The sequence below is a fragment of the Canis lupus genome, chromosome 5 (assembly GCF_048164855.1).
Source record: "Canis lupus baileyi chromosome 5, mCanLup2.hap1, whole genome shotgun sequence".
NCBI classification, from domain to species: Eukaryota; Metazoa; Chordata; class Mammalia; order Carnivora; family Canidae; genus Canis; species Canis lupus.
Window position 1 is genome coordinate 72,897,824 of NC_132842.1, and position 25,579 is coordinate 72,923,402.

The 25,579-nt window shown below is 40.2% G+C and overlaps 1 protein-coding gene across 2 annotated transcripts; it reads left to right on the plus strand.

Moving 5' to 3' along the window:
- Window positions 1–24,859, plus strand: DNAJC8 (DnaJ heat shock protein family (Hsp40) member C8). 2 transcript variants are annotated; one of them, XM_072827554.1, is made up of 9 exons: window positions 1–153; window positions 2,489–2,590; window positions 12,308–12,364; window positions 16,874–16,940; window positions 17,465–17,559; window positions 19,083–19,154; window positions 22,000–22,091; window positions 23,044–23,119; window positions 24,370–24,859. In XM_072827554.1, exons 1-9 carry the CDS (start codon window positions 76–78, stop codon window positions 24,490–24,492), a joined length of 762 nt encoding a protein of 253 aa, XP_072683655.1. In that variant the 5' UTR covers window positions 1–75; the 3' UTR covers window positions 24,493–24,859. The 2 variants fall into 2 exon arrangements, with proteins under 2 accessions (XP_072683655.1, XP_072683656.1); XM_072827555.1 differs by lacking the exon at window positions 1–153 and adding an exon at window positions 705–797.
- Window positions 24,860–25,579: the final 720 nt, after the last annotated feature.

Genomic DNA, 25,579 nt, shown 5'->3' on the forward strand with positions numbered 1-25,579 from the left:
TAGAGAGGCGGGCCTGTAAGAATCACAGGAGGCTGCGCCTGCGCAGGAGAGTCACGTGGTTGTTGGGCCGGGGAAATGGCGGCTCCAGGAGAGAGCGGGGCTTCGGCTGGCGGAGGGAGCACCGAGGAAGCATTTATGACCTTTTACAGTGAGGTGAACACCGAGTGGGGTGTAATGGCACCAGGGCAACCCCGCCCGGTCCTACTTTCCCAGCGGGCAAAGGCAGTGGTCTTCCTGGCCTGGACCGTTGGGCGGCTCCTCCGGTCCGGCCTTCGGGAAGGCGGGGGATGGGGGGGGGGGGCGAGCTGGGGGTGTGTTTGCGTCTTTGCCTGATAGCTGCTAGGGGATCCCTTGGGCTTGGAAAAAGGGGCCAGGGTCCCACGTCTGCGGGTAGACGACGAGTGTGGCCAACGAAGTGCCTGGGCGCGTGCAGAGGTCTCCGAAGTCCGCGGAGTCGGAGGCTGGCAGGGGCCGGCAGAGGCTGACCTTCTTGGGGGCGACTTAACTAATCGTGGACCTCATTTTTATTCTAAACGGAAGCACTGTCCACTTTTAGTTCTCTGTCATGAGTTGTAGTAGTGGTTGTTTCTGACATTTGTGGACGCCAGGCACTATGCATCGTGCCAGGTAGCATTATCTGTTTTACAGATGACAAGCCTGAGGTTTAGGGAGGTGAAATAATTTGTTCTGGATCCTAAAGCAGATCACAGCTTGGTATCATGTTAGGACTGGAGTCACTTTGGTCTGAGCCTCGCTTACTGTCGTGTTTCCAGCGCCTAGAACATGGTGATTCCTTGGTAAATATTTGTTGAATAAATGAATGAATAAATGAAAGAAAAGCATGCCGTTTGGAATCAGAGGACCTTGGATTGGATTTTTGCAACGCAGTTTATTGGACCGTGATTGCATTTTTTCAAGGCATTGATTTTACAGATCTTCGGTGTCCACTTATGTAAAGTGAGAGTTAATATTAAAATGAGTTTAAAAAAAATAAGAAATAAAAAAGAGTTTTATGAGCGTTAAAGGAATTAATGTATAAGAAAGGGTCTTTCAAAGAGTTAAAGCTGAAGATGGACTTCTGTTGCAATTAATACTGAAAATTGTTTCGCTTACTATATCTTAGTTAAAAGAAAAAAGAAAACAAAAAAGAAAAGCAATCTTGGTTTGTTTGAATCTAATGAGAGAAAGTACCTAAAGGAGCACCCTTCATTTACCATTCAACCAATGTTTTTTGAGTACCTGACATGTACTAATGTACTGTTTAGTTGCTAGAGGTATGGTAGTGAACAACAGAGACAAATCCTGTCTTCATAGAGCTTGCATTCTATAGAGAAGGATAAGCAATAAACAAACATATACAATATTGTATCAGGTAGTGATAGGTGCCATGAGGAAAATAAATTCGGGAAAGAAGGTAGAGTAGAGGGGGTGGGGAGTGGCATGTTGTTTTAAAGAAAGCAAAAAGGAAGGATACTGAGAAGGAAGGGCCTTTTAGATTACTGAAATTATTCCTAAACTCTTTTTGTTCATAGGAATAAAGATGGTATATAACATACCAGTGATTCATTTCAACTAGTATTATAACTCTGACAGTGGCACCAAGAATGTTTTCCTGGCACTACCTGATGTCTGTTCTTCTTAGCATTGTCTTTGGGTCAGGGGTTTTTCTTTCCTTCTTTTCTTTTCTTTTTTTTTCTTTTCTTTTCTTTTCTTTCTTTTCTTTTCTTTTCTTTTCTTTTCTTTTCTTTTTTTTTTAATTTTTATGTATGTATATGGGGGGAAGGGCAGAGAGAGAGAGAAAAAGAAAGAATTCCAAGCTGACTCTGCACAGAGTACAGAGCCAGACACAGGGCTTTTCCCCACGACCCTGAGATCACTACCTGAGTGGAAATGAGCTCGGCATCCAACCAACTGAGCCCCTGGGCCAGGGATTTTTCTAACTCTTATTCAGGTTAGGTAGGCAGAGTTACTTGCCCTTCCCATATACTTTTTTAAATGCTATTTTATTTTTTTAAATGCTGTTTTAGTATATATTTCAGTGTAATTGTATTTTTAAATAAAAAGCTGTAAATTAAGTATGAACAGCACAAGTACATCTTCCATCATTATAGTGGAAGCTCTTTGAAGGTGGTGGCTGTGACATATTTATGTTTGAATCTTCTTGATTCCTCAGACTGTTGGAATTAAAATTCTAGTTACAAGTTGGGTAGTTGAGAACAAGACAGTTAACCTCTCTAAATCTCAGTTTTCTTAACTGTAAAATGGGGTAATAGTAAAAACTGTATAGGATGGTTGAGAGGGATAAATATGTGTCAAGTTTTTATATTATTAGAACTCAGTGGATGATAGCTGTTGGAATTATTCCTCAAAACATTTAAAAAATTGTCTTCCACATGTAGACAAATGTTTGCTGAACATGTCAGTAGCTTAATATTCAGAGTTTATTATTGAACTTTACTAATGAAGTTTTTATCTCCCTTCATTTTAGGTGAAACAGATAGAGAAGAGAGATTCCGTTCTAACATCCAAAAATCAGATTGAAAGATTGACCCGTCCTGGTTCTTCCTACTTCAATTTGAACCCATTTGAGGTGAGCTGTCTGATGTTGCTGTGGCCTTGTGATGGGGAGCTTTGCATAGCTGGAGGCAGGCTTACATCAGAACACACACCTAATTTGTCTGATAGTTGGAACTGAGATTTGGTGATTTTATTTATTTATTTATTTATTTATTTATTTATTTATTTATTTATTTATTTATTTATTTTTAAGATTCTATTTATTCATGAGAGACAGAGAGGCAGAGACACAGGCAGAGGGACAAGTAGGCTCCCTGTGGGGAACCCAATACAAAGACTATTCCAGGACCCCTGGACCATGACCTGAGGCGAAGGCAGTTGCTCAGTCACTGAGCTCCCCAGGCATCTCAAGATTTGGTGGTTTTATTGTGAGCAGAGTTTCAGAGGCAGTATGTTAAGGAAATTGAGGTCTTGCCTTGTCAAATATTCTCCATCTTTTACCAACCCAAATATATAGGACTTTATTGTCAGATGTAAAGGGATAGTTAGCCTTGATATATTTAGAATCTTTGATTTAGTTTGCTTGTTACAACTTTTCTGAACCCAAGAACCAAAAAATGATCACAAGGTTGTAAACAATCAAATATATTTTTTGGATTTCCTTAATTTTATAATTTTAAACTTTTCCTAATTATAAAAGTAAACTATTTCTTATAAAAATTTGAAATAGGGGATCCCTGGGTGGCTCAGTGGTTTGGCGCCTGTCTTTGGCCCAGGGCGCGATCCTGGAGTCCTGGAATCGAGTCCCACGTCAGGCTCCCGGCATGGAGCCTGCTTCTCCCTCTGCCTGTGTCTCTGCCTCTCTCTCCCTCGCTATGTCTATCATAAATAAATAAATAATCAATCTTTAAAAAAAAATAAAGATTTGAAATATAAAGAAAGCAAGAGGATGCTTGGGTGGCTCAGTGGTTGAGCGCCTGCCTTCGGCCCAGGGTGTGATCCTAGAGTTGCATGATCCTGGAGTCCCAGGATCGAGTCCCCAATCGGGCTCCCTGCATGAATCCTGCTTCTCTCTCTCTCTGCCTGTGTCTCTACTTCTCTTTCTGTGTCTCTCATGAATAAATACAATCTTTATAAAAAAGGAAAGAAAGAAGCAAGAATAATCATATATAATCCCATCTAAGAGAAGTAGCCACTCTTAATTGTTTATACTTTAACTATTTTGAATGTTTTATTTTAGGGGCACCTGCATGGCTCAGTTGATTGGGCATTTGACTTGATATCAGTAGTTCAAGTCCCATATTGGGCTCCATGCTGGGTGTAGAGTGTATTTAAAAAAGAAAAGATTTATTTTGTAAAATTTTTATTTAATTATTTGAGAGAGAGAGAGAAGAAGAAGAAGCAGAGGGAGCAGCAGGCAGAGGGAGAGAGAGAAGCAGACTTCCTGTTGAGTGGGGAGCCCAAATGGGGCTCGATCCCAGGACCTTGGGATCATGACCTGATCTGAAGATAGCAGCTCAACTGACTGAGCCACTCAGGTGCCCCAAAAGTTTTATTTTAAAACAAGGAGGATAATGCACTTTGTGCTATTCTCAATGCTGTATTGTTATGTAAAGTATTTGTATATGTTTCTTAAAGTCTCTATAATTACTGTTTAAACAATTCTTTTATTATAGGATATTTAAACTGGTTTCTAATTATTCACAGTTATAAATAATATTGACATGAATATTGTTACATTTTATAAAAACATTTATTGAGTATTATAAACCTTTTTGTTCCCAGTTTATTTGGTAAAATATACATAAAATTAACCATTTTAACCATTTTTAAGTGTAGAGTTCAGTGGCATTAAGTACATTCAGTGTTGTACAACCATCACAACTATCATTTCCAGAACTTTTTCATCATTCCAAACAGAAACTCCAAACCCATTAAACAATAACTCCCCATTCCTCCTACCCCCACTTACCCAGAGGTAATTTCTATTCTACTTTCTATCTATGAATTTGCCTGTTCTAAGTGCCTCGTATAGATAGAATCACATAATATTTGTTCTTTTGTGTTTGGCTTATTTCATTTAGCATAATGTCTTCAAGGTTCATCCATTGCTTCTGTTTTTTGAAGAGTACTTTTTAAAGAATTTTTACATTTTAAAGCATTCTCAGATTTGCAGAAAGGTTTCAAGTATACTATGAAGACTTTCTTAGACAGTGATAACTAAGTTGTCAATATGATGCCTCTTTGCCCAGCAGTACTTCAGTGTATTTTTCCTACAAATGACACTCTCCTACTGAAGCACAGTATGACAATAAAAAAATCAGGAAATAAACATTGATGCATTGTTACCATGTAGTTCTCAGACCCCATTCAAATTTGGCAGTTGTCTCAATAATGTCCTGTATAGCAGAAGGATTCAGCCCAGAATCAACTGTTATATTTAGTTGTCATGTCCCTTTAGTCTTCATTCTGGAACAGTTTCATAGGATTCCCTTAACACTGGTGACTTTATCATTTCTGCAGATTACAGGCCAGTTATTTTGTAGCATATCTCTCAATTTGAGTTTGTTTGATGTTTCTTCAGCTGGAGTCAGCTGCCCCAACACCAGCTTTATGCAACCTTGGCAGGAATATCACAGAAGCGATACTTGTGTTGTTATTTTGCACCTTATAAAGTATATGATATTTCCATTGTCACAGGTTTATTGTTTATTCCATTACTAATGATGTTAATCTGATCACTTCAGGAGGCGCTTGCTGTGTTTGTTCATGAAGTTACTTTTTTTCCCTCTTTGTAATAAGTATTTTATGGGGAGATGTTTGAGACTGTATAAATATCCTCTCCTTATCAAAGTTTCAATTTATTCATTTATTGGTCAGTATAGATTTGGGCTTCCTATTTTATTCAGTGTGTTATATTTTGACATTATTTTATTGCTCAAGTTGTCCCAAATTTGGCCAGCACGTTACTTTTCTTTTTTTTTTTATTTTATTTTATTTTTTTTATGATAGTCACACACACAGAGAGAGAGAGAGAGAGAGAGAGAGAGGCAGAGAGACAGAGGCAGAGGGAGGAGCAGGCTCCATGCACCAGGAGCCCGATGTGGGATTCGATCCCGGGTCTCCAGGATCGCGCCCTGGGCCAAAGACAGGCGCTAAACCACTGCACCACCCAGGGATCCCTGGCAGGTTACTTTTCAAGCCAGATCTGTCTTTTGGTAATTTCTTCATCATTCTTTGATTACTAGGCACTCTTGTACTTTTCCTGACAGCCTAAAATTAATCATTTCAGTGAGGAGGTCTGGTTCCTTTTAGTGATGAATGGTATTTAGAAATCAAGATTTGGGTGCTAGGTGTACTTATTGCTGTTGGAATTGTCACCACCCCTAGGCCCTATTAGTAGAAAGGGCTAAGGAGTGGGGTGAGTGTGCGTGTGTGTGCGTATGGGTGTGTGCATGTGTACGTACGTACATGTACTTACATCCAATTTCAATCCAACATTATAGGATTTATTCTCATTTTTTTTCTTTCCATGTTTGTGGTTCCCTTTCATAGTGAGAAATCAGGCTCCCACTACCTTAAATATATATATGTGTATATATATATTTATTTAATTGATCCTCTTGTTTGCATCTGATCTCCCAACTGCCATTCCTTCCCTCTTGTGAATGCCCTCCTCAGCCAGTTTATTCTGACCCCAACACTAGGCTGCTTCAGTGTGCAAAACCCTTTTCACCATACCTGAGCTCAAAGTTACCTTGCCAGGTTACCCGTCCATGTGAGTGTGTTCCTCACCCAGCTCAGACTCTGTGCTTGCTCTGTACCCTCTGTGGGCTCTCTTTATCCCCTTTGGGCTTCATCCCTCCCCATCAAGCAGACACCTTCCTACTCTGCTCTGGCTTTGACATTCTACATCAGGCTGCCTTCTTCTGAGAACACCTTCCTCATCTTACTTGGGCTCTGACTCCACCCTCCAGGGCATCCCTGTGCATGGAGGCCCTCTTCACTTCCATACAAGTGCTTTCTACATCCTGCTTGGGTTCTGACACCTCTTGTTGGGCTGCCTTCTTATACTGGATGCCCTCCTACATGGGGATCCATCTTACCAAGCACAGATTTCCCATGCTAGGCCATCCCATTGTAGAGGTGCTCTTGCTTGGGCTCCTATACTCCATGTCAGACCACCTTCCCTTGTGGACACTTTGCTTACCCTGCTCAGCCTCAGATACCCTATGTTGGGCTCTACTACCATGTGGATGCCTTGCTTATCCCTCTTGGGCTCTGAAACCCTATACTTGGCTACCCTCCCGTGTTCACAGTCTCACCTTGCTTAAGTTTTAACATCCTGTGCCAGACTACCTGTCCACTGAGATGCCCTACTCAAACCCCTTTGTACTTCCATGTCAGGCTGCCCTTCTGTGGGGATGCTCTTCTCACCGATTTATACTCCACCAATGTGTGACTGGCCACTACTCCCAGTGTGTTCACCATTGTCTTCATCTCAAACGGACTCTGACACTACTCTGGGCCATTTTGACGCCCCACCCAATGTAGATGTCTACGTTGCCTAGCTCCATTTAATGTGTTTGGATTGTATTGCTCAGAAAGGGAAAGGGAAGATGAGAAGCTTAAAGAATACTTTTAAGGGTGCCTGGCTGGTCCAGTTGGTAGAACATGCAACTCTTGATCTCAGAGTCATGAGTTCAAGCCTCATATTAGGTGTAGAGTTTACTTAAAAAATAAACAAAATCTTAAAAAAAAGGACTTTTGATTTGACTTTTGGAAGGGCATGGAGAAGATAATTTGAGAAGTGATAAAGAATTTGATGGTATATCCTTTTTATTTAACTGTACTCTTAAACTGTACATAGTACCGTCAAAAGGAGATGTGATCATTTAGCTTACCCATTTATTAAGGTAATTTGTGTTTCCTGCGGAGATCTGATGGACAAGAAATGACAGATTGTTGGAACTAATATAAAGGCTAGGATTTTTTATATTTTTTTTAATTTTAAAGATTTTATTTATTCATGAGAGACAGAGAGAGAGGGAGGCAGAGACACAGGCAGAGGGAGAAGCAGGCTCCATCAGGGAGCCCGACGTGGAACTTGATCCCAGGACTCCAGGACCACGCCCCAGGCTGCAGGCAGGCCCTAAACCACTGAGCCACCCAGGGATCCCCAAAGGCTAGGATTTTAATGCCTTTTTTTTTTAAAAAAATTATTTATTCATGAGAGAGAGAAAGAGAGGCAGAGTCTCAGGCGGAGGGAGAAGCAGGCTCCATGCAGGGAGCCCGATGTGGGACTCAATCTTGGGTCTCCGGGATCATGCTCTGGGCCGAAGGCAGGCGCCAAACTGCTGAGCCATCCAGGGATCCCTAATGCCTTTTTTAAAAAGATTTTATTTGAGAGTGGGAGAGAGTATAAGCAGGGGGAGGGGCATAGGGAGAAGGAGAAGCAGACTCCCCATTGAGCAAGGAGGCCCATGTGGGACTTGATCCCAGGACCCTGAGACTAGGACTGAGCCAAAGGCAGATGCTCAACCACTGAGCCACCCAGGCGTCCTGCTAATAACTACTATTGACTGGAAGCTTCACTGATAATATAAACCATTGATAAACGCATATTTTGTATGTTACGTGTATTAAATACTGTGTTCTTATAATAAAGTAAGCTAGAGAAAATATTAAAATCATAAGAGAAAATACATTTATAGTTGTGTACTATATATATATATATATATTTTAAAAATCCGTACATAAGTTGACCCACACAATTCAAATCTGTATTGTTCAAGGGTTGACTGTGTATGTATGTGTATTTGAATATCTATTTCTATATCCATCTATCTATATCTTTACACAACAAAATGTTAAGGTCAACACACTTGGGAAGATGGGAGATTGTATTCAAATGGGCAGGACTCCATGACTATCCTTTAGAACATTTTCTTTTCTATTTTCTACAAATGTCCTGGCCTCTTTATAGGGTGAATGTCAAAAAGTCAAGTTGCTTTTTTATTCTAAGTCAGAATTAGATGTTCTGGAGATATAAGTAATGAGTGACTTTTGTTTCTTATGCAACAAGTAACTGTTGAGCCATCTAAATGAAGCTGATTTTTCTACAGAGGTAAGCAGCCTGGTCGTCTTCTAGTAAAGGGAGTAATGCAGTGATAGCTGTCATCTCAGCTGTCAAGTCAACTAAAGTGTGAGTGGTCTTCCTTGACACCGCCTCACTGAGCAGCAGGTAGAAATGGGAGGAAATAAATTGGGAATCTGAGGGATCTTCTCACAGGAATCCTTATCGAGGGTGCATTTTCTTTTCTCTTCCTGCCATCTCTGTGCCTCCCTATTTGGACATATATCTAACCTTCAGCCATTATGCAAGAAGCATCATTCTTAGGCATTCTATAGTAATTCTTAATTTGGGGGCCCTTCCCCACTTCCTTCCCTAAGCTTAGATGAACCCATGTCCCTGTTCCTTCCTGTCCTATTTATGTTCCTTATTTTGATTTAACTTTAAGATGCCAGCAGGGAGCACCACTGACTTTATTTTCTGTTTATCTTAAGTACCTTGGAAAGAAGGGTAGTTATCTCATGTAACTCTGGGACTTGTTACATTATTAACAGGTTGTAGAGTTCAGATGTGTGCCTAAGACTGGATTCCTTTTTTCTTTTTTTTTTTTTTTTTTTTTTTTTTTTTTTTAGAGTGGATTCCTTTTTTCAAGCAGAAGATCCCAAAGGAGGCTTTTAGAGTTTGAGTTCAGAAACTTGTATAAATGTCAAATGTTTTTGTTAATGTGAAATGACTAATTAACTCTTTGAGGTCTAAGACTGTGGATTTTTCATTACAATATCTCCAAAGCCTGAGACAGTAGGAATTCAGAAAAACCTTCAAAGAATCTGAATGTTCTGTGTGCTTCCTAAGAGCCATATTGATAATATGGCATTTATCATGCTATTGGAATTACTACTTGTCTGTTCCTCCCCTGATGGAGCTTAAATTTCATGAGAATAGTAGTGAGCAGAGTATCTAGCAATCCTAGGTGTTCCAAACATTTGTACTGAGTGGGAAACTGGCTTTACAGTGGTTTGGGCCACAGGGATAGGCCCACTATTTTAAAATTGTATTTCATGGCCATATATGGTACCTCCAACTCTTAGAGATAGAAAAGGAGTTGGATTAGCTTTGAAGGCACTCAGTGAATATTTGTTGCCAGTGATCACATGTGCACATGTGATATAACTCTTGGAAAATAACTTTTGATTGGTGTGTATGTGTTTGTGTGTATATACATGCCTTCTTCATTTTTGCCGAATCATCTGAAAGTAAGCTGTAGACATTGTGATGCTTTATGCCTGAATAATTTACTATGCATCTCCTCAGAATAAGAAGAAATTTCCACATAAGGTATGAGGGGACACAAAGAATCTTGAAAATTCTTTGCTCTAAAGTTCTTTTCCCTCACCCTGAATGTCTCCTCAGCATTGGAGACTGGGTATGCGCCTGTCATAACCTTCCAAAGTATGCCGAATGCAGTGGTGATTCAGCTTCATTGGTTTCCAATAACTTTATAACGGTAGATAGGCTGTTGGAATGTTTTGAAAGCTTACAATAAATCTTGACATTACTTGTTGCCATGTTTTAAAAAAATACCGCAAGCATCCGGTGGATTACTTTGCAGTTTTAATTTCTAGTATATATTTTCCTTTCAAGGTTTTTTTTTATTTTTTATTTTTTATTTTTGCCACTGTTCCTCACCCCCTGCCCATTACTGACTGATCCTTATTTCTACTAACTTTGAACACACATTTTTCTAACCTCCATTGTTTCTTGCCAGTGCTTCTCAGGCTTTAACAGATTCAAACCATTTGGGGATCTTGTCATGTGTTGATTCTGATTCAGTTGCACTGAATGGGGCCTTCTCTTAATTTCTAACTCTCCTCACCCTATGCCCTTTCAGGACCTTCCTCTGGCTTTGAATACTAAGTAAATAAATACTAGGTGCTATGTTGAATCCATGTGATGATTTCACACTGTGAAATCATCTGCTTTATTGTATATAACATTCCCTTCCCCCAAAAGCACTTATTATATGGTAATTAAAAAAAATATGTTTTCCCTGTTTATCTTTGCATTTCTAGCACATAGCATTGTGTTCAGCAGGTAGTAGCTACTGTGTAAATGTTTAATGAAAGTATGTATTTGTGGTGATGTGGTCAGGATGCTTGATGAGTACTGTCAACACCAGCTTACCTAGGCTTGGAGAAAAATGATTAGATTTATTTTTTAAGAATGCCAAGTCCCACATCAGGCTCCATGCAAGGAGCTTGCTTCTCCCTCTCCCTGTGTCTCTGCCTTTCTCTCTGTCTCTCTCATGAATGAATGATGAATCTTTAAAAAAAAAAAAAAAAAAAAGAGAATAACGTTGCTCAGAAGATACAGAGGATCTTTCCATTGGCTGTACCTCAGTTCTCATGAATTGTAATCAGACTTCTCTTCCTTTTTTTTTTTTTTTAAAGATTTTATTTATTTATTTGAGAGAGTGAGCACAAGCAGGGGGGAGGAGCAGAGGGAGAGGGAGAAGCAGACTCCTTGCTCAGCAGAGAGCCTGATGCTGGGGCTCAATCCCAGGACCCTGAGATCATGACTTGAGCCAAAGCCAGATGCTTAACTGACTGAGCCACCCAGGTGTCCAGGAATCGGACTTTTCTAGAGTAGGCCCAGCCATTAGTCACAGATCCTCACAGGTAATTCTGATGTTCTCTCTGGGCTGAGAATCATTTGCCCACATGAATCACAGATATAACATGGAGTCCAGTGGACCTTTCTGGATTGAAAATCAGGGGGCCAGCCTGATTTTTTTCCCAATTGCATGCTTCTGCTTTCTCTTACTTGTAAAGATAAGTAGAGGTGGGTAGAGAGGGTCCTTTTCTTTCTTTCTTTCTTTCTTTCTTTCTTTCTTTCTTTCTTTCTTTTTTAAGATTTTATCTACTTATTCATGAGAGACACAGAGAGAAAGGCAGAGACATGGGCAGAGGGAGAAGCAGGCTTCCTGTGGGGAGCCCGATGTGGGACTCGATCCCAGGACAGTGGGATTATCACCTGAGCCAAAGGCAGACGCTCAACCACTGAGCCACCCAGGTGCCCCAGGAGGGTCCTTTTCTTAATGAATGAAGGCAAAATTCAGCATGGTCTGGAACATGCGTCTGGGTATATGATAAATTCTTCTGATAGAGTAAAGGTAGCTACTGTATTAATTGAGAACCCTAAAATGGGATAACTATTATTCTGGTAACTGATTTGTTCATCTATATTTCTTTTTTCTTTTTAAAAATATATTTTTTTTAATTTTTTGTTTTTAAAGATTTTATTTATTCATGAGAGACACAGAGAGAGGCAGAGATATAGGCAGAGGGAGAAGCAGGCTCCCTGCAGGGAGCCCGATGTGGGACTCGATCCTGGGAACTCCAGGATCACACCCTGAGCCAAAGGCAGACACCCAACCGCTGAGCCATCCAGGTGTCCCAAAAATATTTTATTTTTTAAAAGTAATTCTGCACCCAACATGGGGCTGAAACTTAGAACCCCAAGATCAAGAGTTGTACACTCTACTGACTGAGCCAGCCAAGGACCCCTCATTTACATTTGAGCATTTTTAAGAACTGTGTGCCAGGCATTGTTCTAGAATGCTGAGTGAGATGCTGATTGTAATATGTGTAATTATGGGATACCTGTTAAATTCATAAATTCTCTTAATCTCCTTTACAGTTCTGATTTTGATTCTTCTAGGTTCTTCAGATAGATCCTGAAGTGACAGATGAAGAAATAAAAAAGAGGTTTCGACAGGTACAGTACTATTTTCCTATAGTAGTTGGAGTCTGAACCTTTTGGAAATATAGTAAGCACATGATTGTCTAAGGACTTGCTATTATGATTTTTGGCCCAAAATTTAACTTTTTTTTTTTTTAAGATTTATTTAGCAAGAGAGAAAGCACACGTGTGCATGAACTTGTGGAGGGAGGAGCAGAGGGAGAGAGGGAGGGAGAGTCTCAAGTGGACTTCCCACTGAGCGAGAAGTCCAAACCAGGGCTCCATCTCAAGACTCTAAGATCATACCTGAGCCATTATCAAGAGTTGGATGCTCAACCATCTGAGCCACCTAGATGCCCCTTAACTTTTCTTTATTTAAATTTAAGGCTATGTAACTCTTAAAAAAAAAAAAAAAAACTAACAGTGACAAAATTCGTAAGTAATTTAATGACTATGGCTTGCCTCTGACATTCACACAGCCTCCCCACAGCAGTAGTTATTGGTAGGCCATGAAGTTTAATGACCACTGCATTCAGCAGACTTTGGAAGATTATGGCAGGAGTATACCCACTCTCAAATCTAGGCACACAGTTGGAAGTTAGAAGAATAGAACAAATTTAACCTATGAATAGAATGAAGTTTATATCCAAATAGAATCTTTCCAGCCCCTTAATTAAGTAGGAAGAGTACAAGATAGAATAGTAGAGCTTACATGGAGTCATGCTTATTAAATTTCCTGCCTTCTCCCCAGGAGAATGTGTTAAATGATTTGTAACAATTATTAAGATTTTATTTATTTATTTTTAGAGAGAGAGTGAGCAGGGAGAGGAGCAGAGGGGGTGGGAGGTGGGGGCAGGAAAGAATCTCAAACAGACTCCTTTCTGAGTGCAGAGCCTGAGGCACGGCTTGATTTCACAACCCTGAGATCCTGACCTGAGCCGAAACTGAGTTGTACGCTTAACTGGCTGAGCCACCCAGGTGCCCCTCATAACAGTATTATAGTTTTAAGACCTCCTCCCTCAATAATTTTATGTTTTGCAAACAACCCAATAGATACCTGGTTCATATAAAGAGTGCTTTCTTCTCAGTCTCATGTTTTGTAACTTGAGCTTCGAAATGTTTATAGTAGCCTTTTAAAAAAAACTTCCAACTTTGATAGTTGAGTGACCCTCTTTCCTTCTAGGAGTTGAATAATCACACTCCCTGCAATCTCTCTTTACTAATTGGATTTTCTGTATATTTTATGTTTTTTTTTTTTTTAACTTTTCCCAACTTTTTTTTTTTTTTTAAGTTTTAATTTTCTATTTGAGAGAGAGAGTGAGCACAAGCAGGGGGAGGGGCAGAGGAAGAGGGAGAAGCAGGCTCCACCCTGAGCAGAGATGTGGGGCTTGATCCCAGGACCCTGGGATCATGACCTGAAGCCACCCAGGTGCCCTTCCACAACTTTTTTATATCTCTTATATACTTCATATTTTAATAGGACCTGACCAGTGCTGGATATGATTCTCAGCTCCTGCATGACATACTTGGTAATATCCACTATTATGTCTGCTTCTTTGATTCCTTGGTTGCCCCCATGGTGCTGACTCACAATCATCTGATCTACTGTTAAGCCAAGATGTTTATCTTTGCCTACTCAGGCATTTGTCATTATATAACCTTATAACTTTTTTTTTTTACCTTATAACTTTTTATAGAGTTACTCTGTACTTATATTCAGCATTTTTTCCCTAAAATTTCAAATTTCCTAATATAAGGCATTAGCAGTCTTTACCAATTTAATAACTAAGCATTCAAATCCGTAGCTATACAAAGAGCTCAGTAAGTTCTTTAGTCATTAATATGATTTAATAGTTAAGAGTCTGAGCCCTGGCAGCTCCTGGGTGGCTCAGTTGGTTAAGCATCTAACTCTTGATTTCAGCTCAGGTCATGATCTCAGGGTTGTGAGATCCAGTCCCACATCAGTGTCTGTGCTCAGTGGAGAGTCTGCTTCTCTCTCTCTCTCTGATCCTCTCCCTGTCTCTCTCTCCCTCCCCTCTGTGCCTCCCCCTGCTTGTGCATGTTTCTCTCTCTCTCTCAAATAAATAAATTTTAAAGAAAAAAAAAAAAAAAGGAATGTGGGTCCTAGAGCTATATGACCTGAGTTCCAGTCTTGGCCATACATCTTATAAGCAATTTGAACAAGTTACTTTCAACCTTTCTGTGTATTTGTAAAATGCACATAATAATGGTGTCTACTCAATGGGGTGATTATGAGGATTTAGAGGTAATACACAATAGAATAGTATATCTTTTTCTTGGTATATAGTATCTCCTTTTTATATGTTAACTATTGTTAATGTGTGTTAGACATTATTCTATATTTCTTACTTGCATTGGTTCATTCTTAACAACCTAGTGAGTTAGAGGTACCTAGTATTGTCCCATTTACAGAGGAGGAAACTGGTGCAGAGATAGGTTAAGTGAATTGCTTAACGTCTCACAGCCAGTAGGTGATTAAAGTTGAAATTAGAACCCAGGATTTTGGCTCCAGTAATGCTGGATTAGCATTGGATTCCTACTTGCTGTCATTTCTCTGACCCAGTCACACTGTTCCAACTAGTTGACTTTGGTCTGTCAATGATAGTAGGTCAGTGGTTCTAATCCTGGCTGTCTAAAAGAATTCACCTATGGAGATTATTGCTTTTTTTTTTTAACTTTTTTATTATAATAAATTTAAATTACATTTTAAAAAGAAAGACTAGAGCAGTGAACACCAATATACTCACCATCTGTATGCATCGGTTTCCTTCATTAACTCTGTTTTTGGCTGACTTGTTGTAAATTACAGACATATGATACTTTACCCCAAATGCTTCATCATGTATCTCCCCAAGAAGAAAAAGGATATTTTCTTGCATAACTACTTGTCACACTTAACAGAATTAACATTAATTCCTTACTGTCACCTGATATTCAATCCAGTAGAAGTCTAAAAAGTATAGGTGCCAGAGACTGATCAGAGGGTCTGAAAGTAGAAAGTAGACCTGTATTTTTAAGCTTTACAGGGTTGGGGGCGCCTGGGTGGCTCAGTCAGTTGGGCATCTGACTCTTGATTTCTGCTTGGGTCATGATCTCAGGATCATGGGATTGGGCCCTGTATTGGACTCCATGCTTAGCAGGGAGTCTGCTTCTCCCTCTCCCTCTGCTCCTCCCCCTGCTTGTGCTGCGCTCTTTCTCTCTGTCTCTCTCAAATAAATAAATAAATAAAATCTTTAAAAAAAATAAAAAGCTTTACAGGGTTGGAACATAGCCAGAACTAAGAACCACTACTTTGTTTTCTTAAATTTTAATTTAATTTAATTTTATTTATTTTTATTTTTTTTAAAATTTTTTTTTTTTATTTATTTATGATAGTTACAGAGAGAGAGAGAGAGGCAGAGACACAGGCAGAGGGAGAAGCAGGCTCCATGCACCGGGAGCCCGATGTGGGATTTGATCCCGGGTCTCCAGGATTGCGCCCTGGGCCAAAGGCAGGCGCCAAACTGCTGCGCCACCCAGGGATCCCTTAATTTTATTTTAATTTTAGTTTTTATTTTAACTCTAGTTAATATACAGTGTATATTAGTTTCAGGTGTATAATACAGTGATTCAGCACTTCCTTTTTTTTTTAAATTTTTTAAAAATTATTTATTTATGATAGTCACACACAGAGAGAGAGGGGCAGAGACATAGGCAGAGGGAGAAGCAGGCTCCATGTACCCGGAGCCCGATGTGGGATTCGATCCCGGGTCTCCAGGATCGCCCTGGGCCAAAGGCAGGCGCTAAACCGCTGCGCCACCCAGGGATCCCTGATTCAGCACTTCCATACATCACTCGGTGCTCACTAGTGTACTTCTTAGTCCCCATCACCTATTTAATCCATCCCTCCAGACTCCCTCTTGAGAACCACTACTTTATTTATCTATCTATCTATCTATTTATTTATTTATTTATTTATTTATTTAGATTTTATTTATTTATTCGAGAAACAGACAGAGAGGCAGAGGGAGAAGCAGGCTCCATGCAGGAAGCCCGACGTGGGACTCGATCCAGGGTCTCCAGGATCATGCCCTGGGCTGAAGGTGGCGCTAAACCACTGAGCCACCCGGGCTGCCCAGAACTACTACTTTAAATTAAAAGTTCTTTTAGAAAAGATGATGTCTCATATCTGCTTTTTAGCCTCTTTTTAGTGTTCAGTATAAGGAACATAATAGGAACTGGGTACTTTTCAATCTCTCTTCTGTATCCTTACAGCATCCTCATAAATGCTAGGCTTATATTTGTTCTCAACTTTGTGATTAAAACCCTACATGTTTCCCAGCTGTGCATTTACAAATCTTTTGGTGCTTGAATTTTAAGGACCAGTATATCTGCGCAGTTTATGATATTTATTAACTTGTTAAAAATGCTTCCGGCTTACAGTCTTTTTTGCCTTAGAGCTTTTGGTTGTAAAGAGGCACAGTGTAGGCGAAGAGTTACTAAATATTATTCTTATTGACAAACCTAACTTTCTTCTTATTTTAGTTATCCATATTGGTACACCCCGACAAAAATCAAGATGATGCTGACAGAGCACAAAAGGCTTTTGAAGGTATTTGTAAATTTACCTGCTCCTGAGTAATATTTTATCAATGCTAGGGACTAACTGTTCCTTGTTCTGGATCAAAAAAGGAATGTTACAGATTTGTCTTCTGGTGATGAAGAAGCTGTGGTTTTCAGTAGAACAGTTGTCATTCCAAAGCAGAATGTTGCTGTTTAAGACATAGATCTTAACTTTGCTTTGTTAAAACTCTTATGTACCAAGAAAGACTGTTACTGCATAGGATCATTTTTCTTCTTTGAAACAAACAAAAAAAATTATTGGAAGTATTTTATCACTGAATTAAATCTGGATGTGGTGTATTTGGTCTTGAGGGTATATTTAATTCTTTCCAAGGCTCTCAAGGAAAGTCATTGCTTATAGTTGTATGTTTTTAAATTAGTTTAACAACAATAAATAATTTAACAAAGTAGGGTATGCTTTTAGATGGCACAAGTCCATTTACACTGCCTGAGTATAGTTCAGACTTTCAGAGGGTGTTTGCAGAAACAGTTAATTTCAATGTTTTGCATTAGCTGTGGACAAAGCTTACAAGTTGCTACTGGATCAGGAACAAAAGAAGAGGGCCCTGGATGTAATTCAGGCAGGAAAAGAATACGTGGAACACACTGTAAGTATTTATAGTGCTGCTGTGTTTACAGGAAGTATTAGCAAGCCTTGGGCACCTTGCAGGAGGGTAAATGTTAACATAGCAATACCTACTGGTGTAACTTGTGACCTCTTATCTGGTCTCCATAAGTTTGCTGTGGTGCTCATGCATAGTGTGTGCCCTAGAGCTCAGGAGGTGGAGTGCTTAGGATGCTCCTCCATCTTTCCTTACCAGCCTCTTGCTGTGGAGAGAGGTCTTTTCTTCTCATCACGTGTTATCACATTACCCAGTTCTGAGAGTGGAAGAGTGGAGCAGCCAGGATGATCCTTGACCCTTTATTTTGATTCTTGTCTCTGTGAAGGGGTTGGAACATGGGCTTGAGAAAGATTGGCAAGGGGACGTGAGTAAATTTTTTTTAAATAGGAGGAGGTGCGTATCTGTATTAACAGGGTTGGGAACGAGTCAAATAAATTCAGTTATAGCTGGATTTATTTTTTTGCATTACCTAAATTTCCTGAGTGGTGGGAAGTGTTCAGATGGCTTGCCTGAGGTAAGAAAGGTCTTTGTTTTAATTTTTAACTTGCTGGGGTAAGAATCATGAGGCCATTTGTAAGAGCTGTTTCAATTGGGAGTGAATATGGGTGTGACCTTTTCTTTGAAGAGCTTTGGAATATCTCATAGCTGTATAACCAATAATAATAATGAGTCCAATTTAGATGAAGAAAAGGAGTAAAAAGAGGAGATGGATGGCCATAACTATGTCTTGCTGTTCATGTGTTGGAAGTGATATGTGTAGGCCAAATTTTGGTAAAAATCATAAAAGGACCTGACAAATTCTTAAATTCTTGTGGTACTTCTCTTATGTATTTTGCCTATAAAGGAGCCATCCTCAGGCTTTCTGGCCACAAGGTGGCAGTAGGGCTGCTCTGAGCTTGGAAGGCACTGACTGCTGGAGCAGTAGTGGATGGTTATTTAATAGAATAATCACATTCTTGTGTGAATGCATATATTTAAATTTTTTTTAGATCTCAGTGGTGGCCAAAGGAATAAAAAACGTCAGTTAATATGATGTGAAAATTATTGGTTTAGGGGGTGTCACAGTGAAAATGATCAATACAGTTGTTGAAATATCAGAAAGCAATTATACTTAATGCCACAAATTTGGTAGCTTCTTCTAAAACTTGACAGATATATTTTCTTTGCCATAAACATGTAACTACAGCCCTCAAAAGAGAGATGGGTAATTTATTCACCGTATTCAAGGCTCTTTGGCTCTGGCCTGGGATCTGATGAGCTGGGGACAAGTTCCCTGCTGGTCCCTATGCATTCTTCTGGTGGATTGGATTTTAGATGAGGTTAGAGGAAGGACCCCTGGTTGCTTGTTCTCCTTTGATTACATTGCTGTTGTGGAGGGGAGGGGAAGAAGCTCATTTTTTTCCATGTAAACCTTTTGTTATACCTATACCTGCAGAAAAGTGCACATGTCATATGTGTGCAACTTAATGGATGTTCTCAATTTTTTGATGAAAAAAAATTCTTTTTAGGTGAAAGAGAGAAAAAAGCAATTAAAGAAGGAAGGAAAACCTACAAATGTGGAGGAGGATGACCCTGAGCTGGTGAGTGAGATATGGGAAAAGCCACACTATTTCATGTGCTTGAGCATACTGATTGGTGGGTTAAAGAGAAGGAAGCCTAAAGAAGGACACATACGTGTTAGAAACATTTTGTTTTAGTATATGTGCTGCTGAAGCAGGCACTAGAAACATTTTGTTTTAACTTAAAATATTTGAATATATGTCCATGCACCTTTTTTTAAGCTTTACTCTTTTTTTGTCATAGGGCCACAGCCTTTTCTTTGAATGTTGTGTGTCTGCTGATTGGAGTTTGCAGTTGATTTCATTTTAGAAAACACACACACAAAGCATTATTCATAATTTCTCCTTGTAATGTTCTTTGAAGTACATTGAAACTTAGGTATTTATGAAACAAACCAAGATCAAAATGCTAGCTATATATGATTCATTGGTTGTTTTTTGTTTTGTTTTGTTTTTGGATAAAGAGGAACAACAGCTTTATTGCTCTCCTGGGCAAAGGAGGCTGCAGCAAGCAAAGGCCTTAAAAGTGCAAGCCCACCGGGATGATTCGCTTTTCAGATGTCTCACCTGTACCTAATTCAACAGCAGTATTTTTAGGGACTTAACGTTTATTGAATCTTTCTAGAGCACTCGCCTTAGTTTTAAAAAGAAACTACGGGCAGCCCGGGTGGCTCAGTGGTTTAGTGCCTCCTTCAGCCCAGGGTGTGATCCTGGAGACCCAGGATCCAGTCCCATGTCAGGCTCCCTGCTTCTCCTTCTGCCTGTGTCTCTCTCTCTCTGTGTCTCTCATGAATAAATAAAATCTTTAAAAAAAGAAACTATAAGCATTTATTTGTGTAACTACATTCATCAATTTCTGTGGTATTTACATCTCACAGTATGGTAGTAATTGCAACTGGCATGGGCAACTTTGAGAGGAACCATAGGTGACGCTAAGCAGCTAGTAGATGGCACTCCACTTGCTACGAGTGCTCACTGTGCTCTAGGTCGTAATTTCTGACAAACGGAGAACATTGCATCATCTTTTGGATTCTTTAGTGTGAATTGGCTGAGAGAGAGATTCCACTTAGGTATTTGTGTCTGATTGCCTTACTAGCCTGAAAAAATAAAATCCTATTAATCTTGCCTCAATTTAGATCAATAAGTAACTTATCATGTCTTTACCTTGTTTTTAAAGATATACACAAGACAGGCTATCTTGCTAGGGAAACTTGCCTGCAACTTCTTACTTCAGTGATTTTGCTGGGAGTGATTGGCCTCGTCTTCTGTGTAGTGACACTACTTGGTGAATTGTGAGGTCACCTTTTGCATTAGCCACCTGTTTTGGATTTACTCTGTCCGGTATTTCAGTTTTTTCTCCACAGTCTTATTTTTTCTTCCCGTCTCTTTAATGACCCTTTTAGGTCTTTTCTGAAGATCCTATTAAATACTCCGTGGTCCTCCTGAGTTTCTGAAAACCCTAACTTTTTTAAGTTGTTCCCCCCACCCCCCATTATAAAGGAACACATGCTAATGATAGAAAATTTGGAAAAAGCAGAAGAATATAAAAAATTCAAAATCATCAGTAATTGTCCAGCCAAGAGAGTTTGGAGCCTTTAAAGATATTGAAACAATTCATTATAGACTCCTTCACTCCTTTGATGTTTGTCCTTGTTAGGGACTGGCGTTTGTGAGTATGGCTTTTATTGAGCAATGCTGGGCATTAAACCGCATTAAAAAGAAGTGACAAATTTTGGGGCTCTTTAACTTCCCTTTCTTTTTGTACATTACTCTTGGCTCTCGTGTCTCTGCTTTGGGATTTAAGCTCTGTGAAATCTGCATGATGGGTTATTTTCTATTTTTCTTTGCATATTTAAAATACTTTATATTTTGGGGAAAAAAAGCTTTAAAGATAGAGTTCTGTTTTCTGTCTTATGTTGTGTTATTTTTTTCCATTTGAGTATTAGTTGGAATATAAGTTGAACTGCATACAACTGAGACCCAAAATTATGGTGGTTTGAACAAGACAGTGATTTGTTTTCTGTCCTGTATAATATAGTCTTTGGGAAGATGGCCGCTGGTATGGCAGCGCTGGACCATGTGTCATCCAAGGACTCATTCTCCTCTCTGTGGCTCTGCCAACAAGGATGTCGCCCCCATCCTCACAGTCCAGGATGTGTCATCACCTCACCCATGTGCCAAACAGCAGAATAGAGGAAGGGGACGAGGGATAAGCGTACTCCCTCTAAGAACATTCCAAGAAATTGCTGCATCACTTCTCCTTATATCCCATTGGCTAAAACCTAAGTTACATGGCCACACCTAGCTACAAAGAAGCCTAGGAAATACAGGCTTCTACATTGGGTGACCAGGTACCTAAAGATAAGGGATTTTACATGGAAGGAGAACAGATAATGGGGTGGTGTGGGGGTCACACAACTAATAACTCTAATAGCTATGCCATATTTGGTAGACTCCTGAGACTCGTCTGCCTGGTAGCAACTTCTAGTACCTAGCTGGGTGCCTCGCACAGAGTAATTTTAAAATGTTTGTGAAAAGAAAGCATTAAAGTTATTTTTTCGAAGCTCTTGGGAGGAAAGGGTCCTCCAACATGGTTGTGATAAGTAGGTAGTAGTTTTTTCTCTTTGGTGTTTTTTTATCAGAGCAAGTTTCCTGTGTATCCTCTGCATGGTGAAAGTGGAAAGGTCTGTTAGGTGGTTATGTTATTTATCTCCCAGGAGAGAGCATCATTAAATAGTTCTCTCTGAAATCTTTCTTCCTTGCTGGTTCTAATCTGCTTTGTCTTGGGCTCTATCTAAGAGTGCTTGATTCAAGTTGCTGGTAAAATACTGACTTTTATATTCTTCTGTTCTTAATTTTCTTGTAGTTCAAACAAGCAGTATATAAACAGACCATGAAACTTTTTGCTGAGCTGGAAATTAAAAGGAAAGAGAGAGAAGCCAAAGAGATGCACGAAAGGTATGCATCAGAATATTTGTTTAATTCATCTAACTACCTAGATTAATTAAAATTAGTCTTTGGGGATTTTCCTAATGAAGGATTTTTCTGATCAAGGAATTATGTAGTACATCATTTAAGAGACTATCTAAAATAGTTCCTGAAACAGCCCAACTTTCAAATCTCTAGGATAAGAAATTCTCTGACTTTTGGGAAGTTGAATGGGCCTATCCTTAGGGAATTTTTAATGAAGAGTGCTGTGTGTTTTCTTCTTGATTTCCTGGAGTTAAATAGGCAGAGTTTTGAGGCCAGAACATTTTGTGGGACTAGTGGCTACAGCTTTGTTGAGTATGTAGTATTTATCGTATAGTGAAATCACTTAAAAATATTGTCCGAAAGTATGATTTCCCTTGCTTTTCAGAGATGATTTGGCATTCTGTTAATATATATATATATTGTATTATTGATTAATGTTTAGCAGTAACCATGTTTTGCTAGTTGAGGTTGTGTGAAATGTCCTTGTTTTGGGATTGGGTTTTGTCTAGAGATGCTTTTTTTTTTTTTCCTAGAGATCCTCTTGAGTAAGAACCTCTACTATTGTAATGGTCATTCTACCAAAGTAGGGTGGTCTGGGTTCTCGAGATGGCGTTGTCTCAGACTGAACCCAGAACCTAGAGCCTGAGCCCATAACCTATGGTTATTGTTGGCTCGGCCTTGCCCCCCTTATATGTCTTGTCTATGTAATAGGGGTATTTATACCCTGCCCTGTAGCCCTGCCCATGGTATCATCTGCGTGGTTTAGAGTGAGACATTCATGAAACGGCTTTGAGCCTTCTGCAGACAGCCATTTTTATAGAACCCTAGGGAATGGATTTACTTTATATACTTGCTTCTGTGAGGAGATAGCTTACCTTGTATGGTTAAGACAGTCACTAGGTATCATATAAATACTCTGGCCTGGTTTTCTTCCTAGGAAGCGACAAAGGGAAGAAGAAATTGAAGCTCAAGAAAAAGCCAAACGAGAAAGGGAGTGGCAGAAAAACTTCGAGGTAAGTTTCCACAGTGGCCAGGGATTCTCATTCCAGAGTAAGAAAACTTCCCAGCATGGAAACTTGGCTCCTGGGGCATTGCTAGGACTAACTGGGGCAGATGATCGGGGAAAGGGGCTGTATGGGGAAGAGCAGGAGCTTTGGAGAATGAGTCCTGGCTCAGCTGCCTGTAGGAACTCTAGCCTTGGCAAGGGCAGGAAGGGTCCCTGGATGGTTTTTTAGAGATTTATAGAAGGCACACCTGCCAAGTGGGCTCAAGAAAAATGCTTTGCACATTTAGATTGGAGGGTAGTTGTGGAGTAGTACCCTACTTAAGAGGTCTATTAGCAGAAACCGAGGTTCTTGTGACCCTGATAGTCAGACTTTTGAACTTGATTCCTCTTTAACACCCTGGTTATATTCTTGAGGTGCTCAGCTAGTTTCCTTAATTAAACCACATTTGGTGTCTTGTCTTCTGTAATGTCTAGGTCTCTGGCTAGGGATTGGTAAACCAGAGTTGATAACTTTGTTTCTGTTCCCCTACGTGTGTGCAGAGAGAGAAAATGAGTAGGCCTCTTGATAAGCAGGGAGAGACCCTAGCAACCCTCTCAGGGTAACTTGCTCAGCATCATGCTGGCTTTGAGCCTCATCCAAGTTTTGTGAGGCAGGAGGAGGGTGCGGTGGGAAGAGCTGCTGTACTGCTGGCTAGCCAAATGACTTTGAGAAAGTGATCTGACCTCTGAGCCTTGGTGTTGTCATTTGTGAAATGGTGGTGGCACTACACGCTGCAGGCAGCTTGCTTTTTTTTTCTTTTGTAAAGATTTTATTTATTTATTCATAAGAGACACAGGGATCCAGAGACATAGGCAGAAGGAGAGAGAGGCTCCCAGTGGGGAGCCTATGCAGGGTGGTCCCAGAACTCTGGGATCACGACCTGAGCCAAAGGCAGACACTCAACTGAGCCACCCAGGTGCCCTGCAGGCAGCTTTTTTTGTGAGGATTAGTATTAGCATATGCTAAGTATCTAGCCCTGAGGTCCCCAGCAAAGGTTGCAATGATTTTGTCCTCTTCCCAACCTGTAGCTGATCTGCCTTCTGGAGGTGGGATGCCACTTTTTTGTGGGCCCAGGGAAGTGGGAGGAAGCTCTGCTCTGTTCTACTCTTGGATTATTCCAGAGGGCTGCGCTGGGCTGGGCTGCAGGGATGGCAGAGCAGGTTCAGGCCCTCCTTCTCCTTAACTAGTTTCCTCACCCAAACCTCTTTTGTGCTTAGGAAAGTCGAGATGGCCGTGTGGACAGCTGGCGAAACTTCCAAGCAAATACAAAGGGGAAGAAAGAGAAGAAAAATCGGACCTTCCTGAGACCACCCAAAGTAAAAATGGAGCAGCGTGAGTGACCACCTGGGGTCACAGCCACAGAACCTTTTCCCAACTGTCTCCCCTCCTGCTTTGAAGGACTCATTCTTTCCTCCCATTTCCACCCCAACATAGAGTAGTAGTTGCTTTTTAGTCCATTTTGTTTTCAATACAATTTAATATCGATCAGAGTAATTCTTTTGTACATTGAAATGAGGGGCTCAGTTTAAAACGAAACCTTCCCCACCCCCTACTCTTAGACCAACCAGGATTGGAAGGTGCCACCACTGGTGTTGCCTTCTCTTCCCACAGCCTGTAACTTAATGTTTTGTACTTCACTGAATTGTGATGGTTAGAAACTTCGTGTATAGTTTGTGGAAATCATCCAATTAAACATATTGCTTAAAATGGTGTTGCCGTGACTTCAGAGACAAGCCTGGGCCACCTTAGGAATCCTCTCTGCTTCAGTTGCTTGCTTCTGGGTGTGGCATCCTTTGAAGCCCCAGATCAGATGGGGAAGGCATTGGACACACAGAGCAGTCACTCGATGCCCTGACCTCCTGCAGTGTTTGGCATGCGCTCTCCCTTCTGACTGACCATTCCGTGTGGCATGAGGCTCCAAGCCACCCAAACCTGTTCACTTTCCAAAGAGCTAGCCATCTTCCATCCACTATCATTGTGTCCTAGCCTGTCTGCATTCGTTAGTGGTCATATTCTGTACCTGTAATAAATTTTTATACCCTAACCATTGATGTACTCTTCCTTAGGTATTACTCCAAGGGTGGGTCCCTTGGCCCAACTCTGAAACGCTTTAGAGTTGGACAGAGCGGCTCCTCACCGGCTCCCTAGCACTTTATTGCTGTAACTTAGTTTCTTCATCTACAAAATGGGAATATAGATCAGTGTGGCAGCTTTTAGAGAGGATTAGCCATGGCATATATAAAGTGGCTGTCACAGCGCTCAGAGGCTGTTGCTAGTACACTGTTAGGTATAAAATGAAGATACCGATTATTTCAAGAATTACATGAAATAACCGATGAAAGTGCTCAGCTTATAGAATATACTCAAATGTCCTGCTGGCTGTGAGAAACAGGATCAGCTCTTGGGAGGGATATAAGGTGGAAAATA

Bases quoted from the DNA above. Each gene is read 5' to 3' on its own strand.
- DNAJC8 (XM_072827554.1), top strand. From the start codon at position 76: ATGGCGGCTCCAGGAGAGAGCGGGGCTTCGGCTGGCGGAGGGAGCACC. The intron at 16,941-17,464 runs GTATTTGTAAAT...GTTTTGCATTAG, and splicing joins AGCACAAAAGGCTTTTGAAG to CTGTGGACAAAGCTTACAAG. The intron at 19,155-21,999 runs GTGAGTGAGATA...ATTTTCTTGTAG, and splicing joins AGGAGGATGACCCTGAGCTG to TTCAAACAAGCAGTATATAA.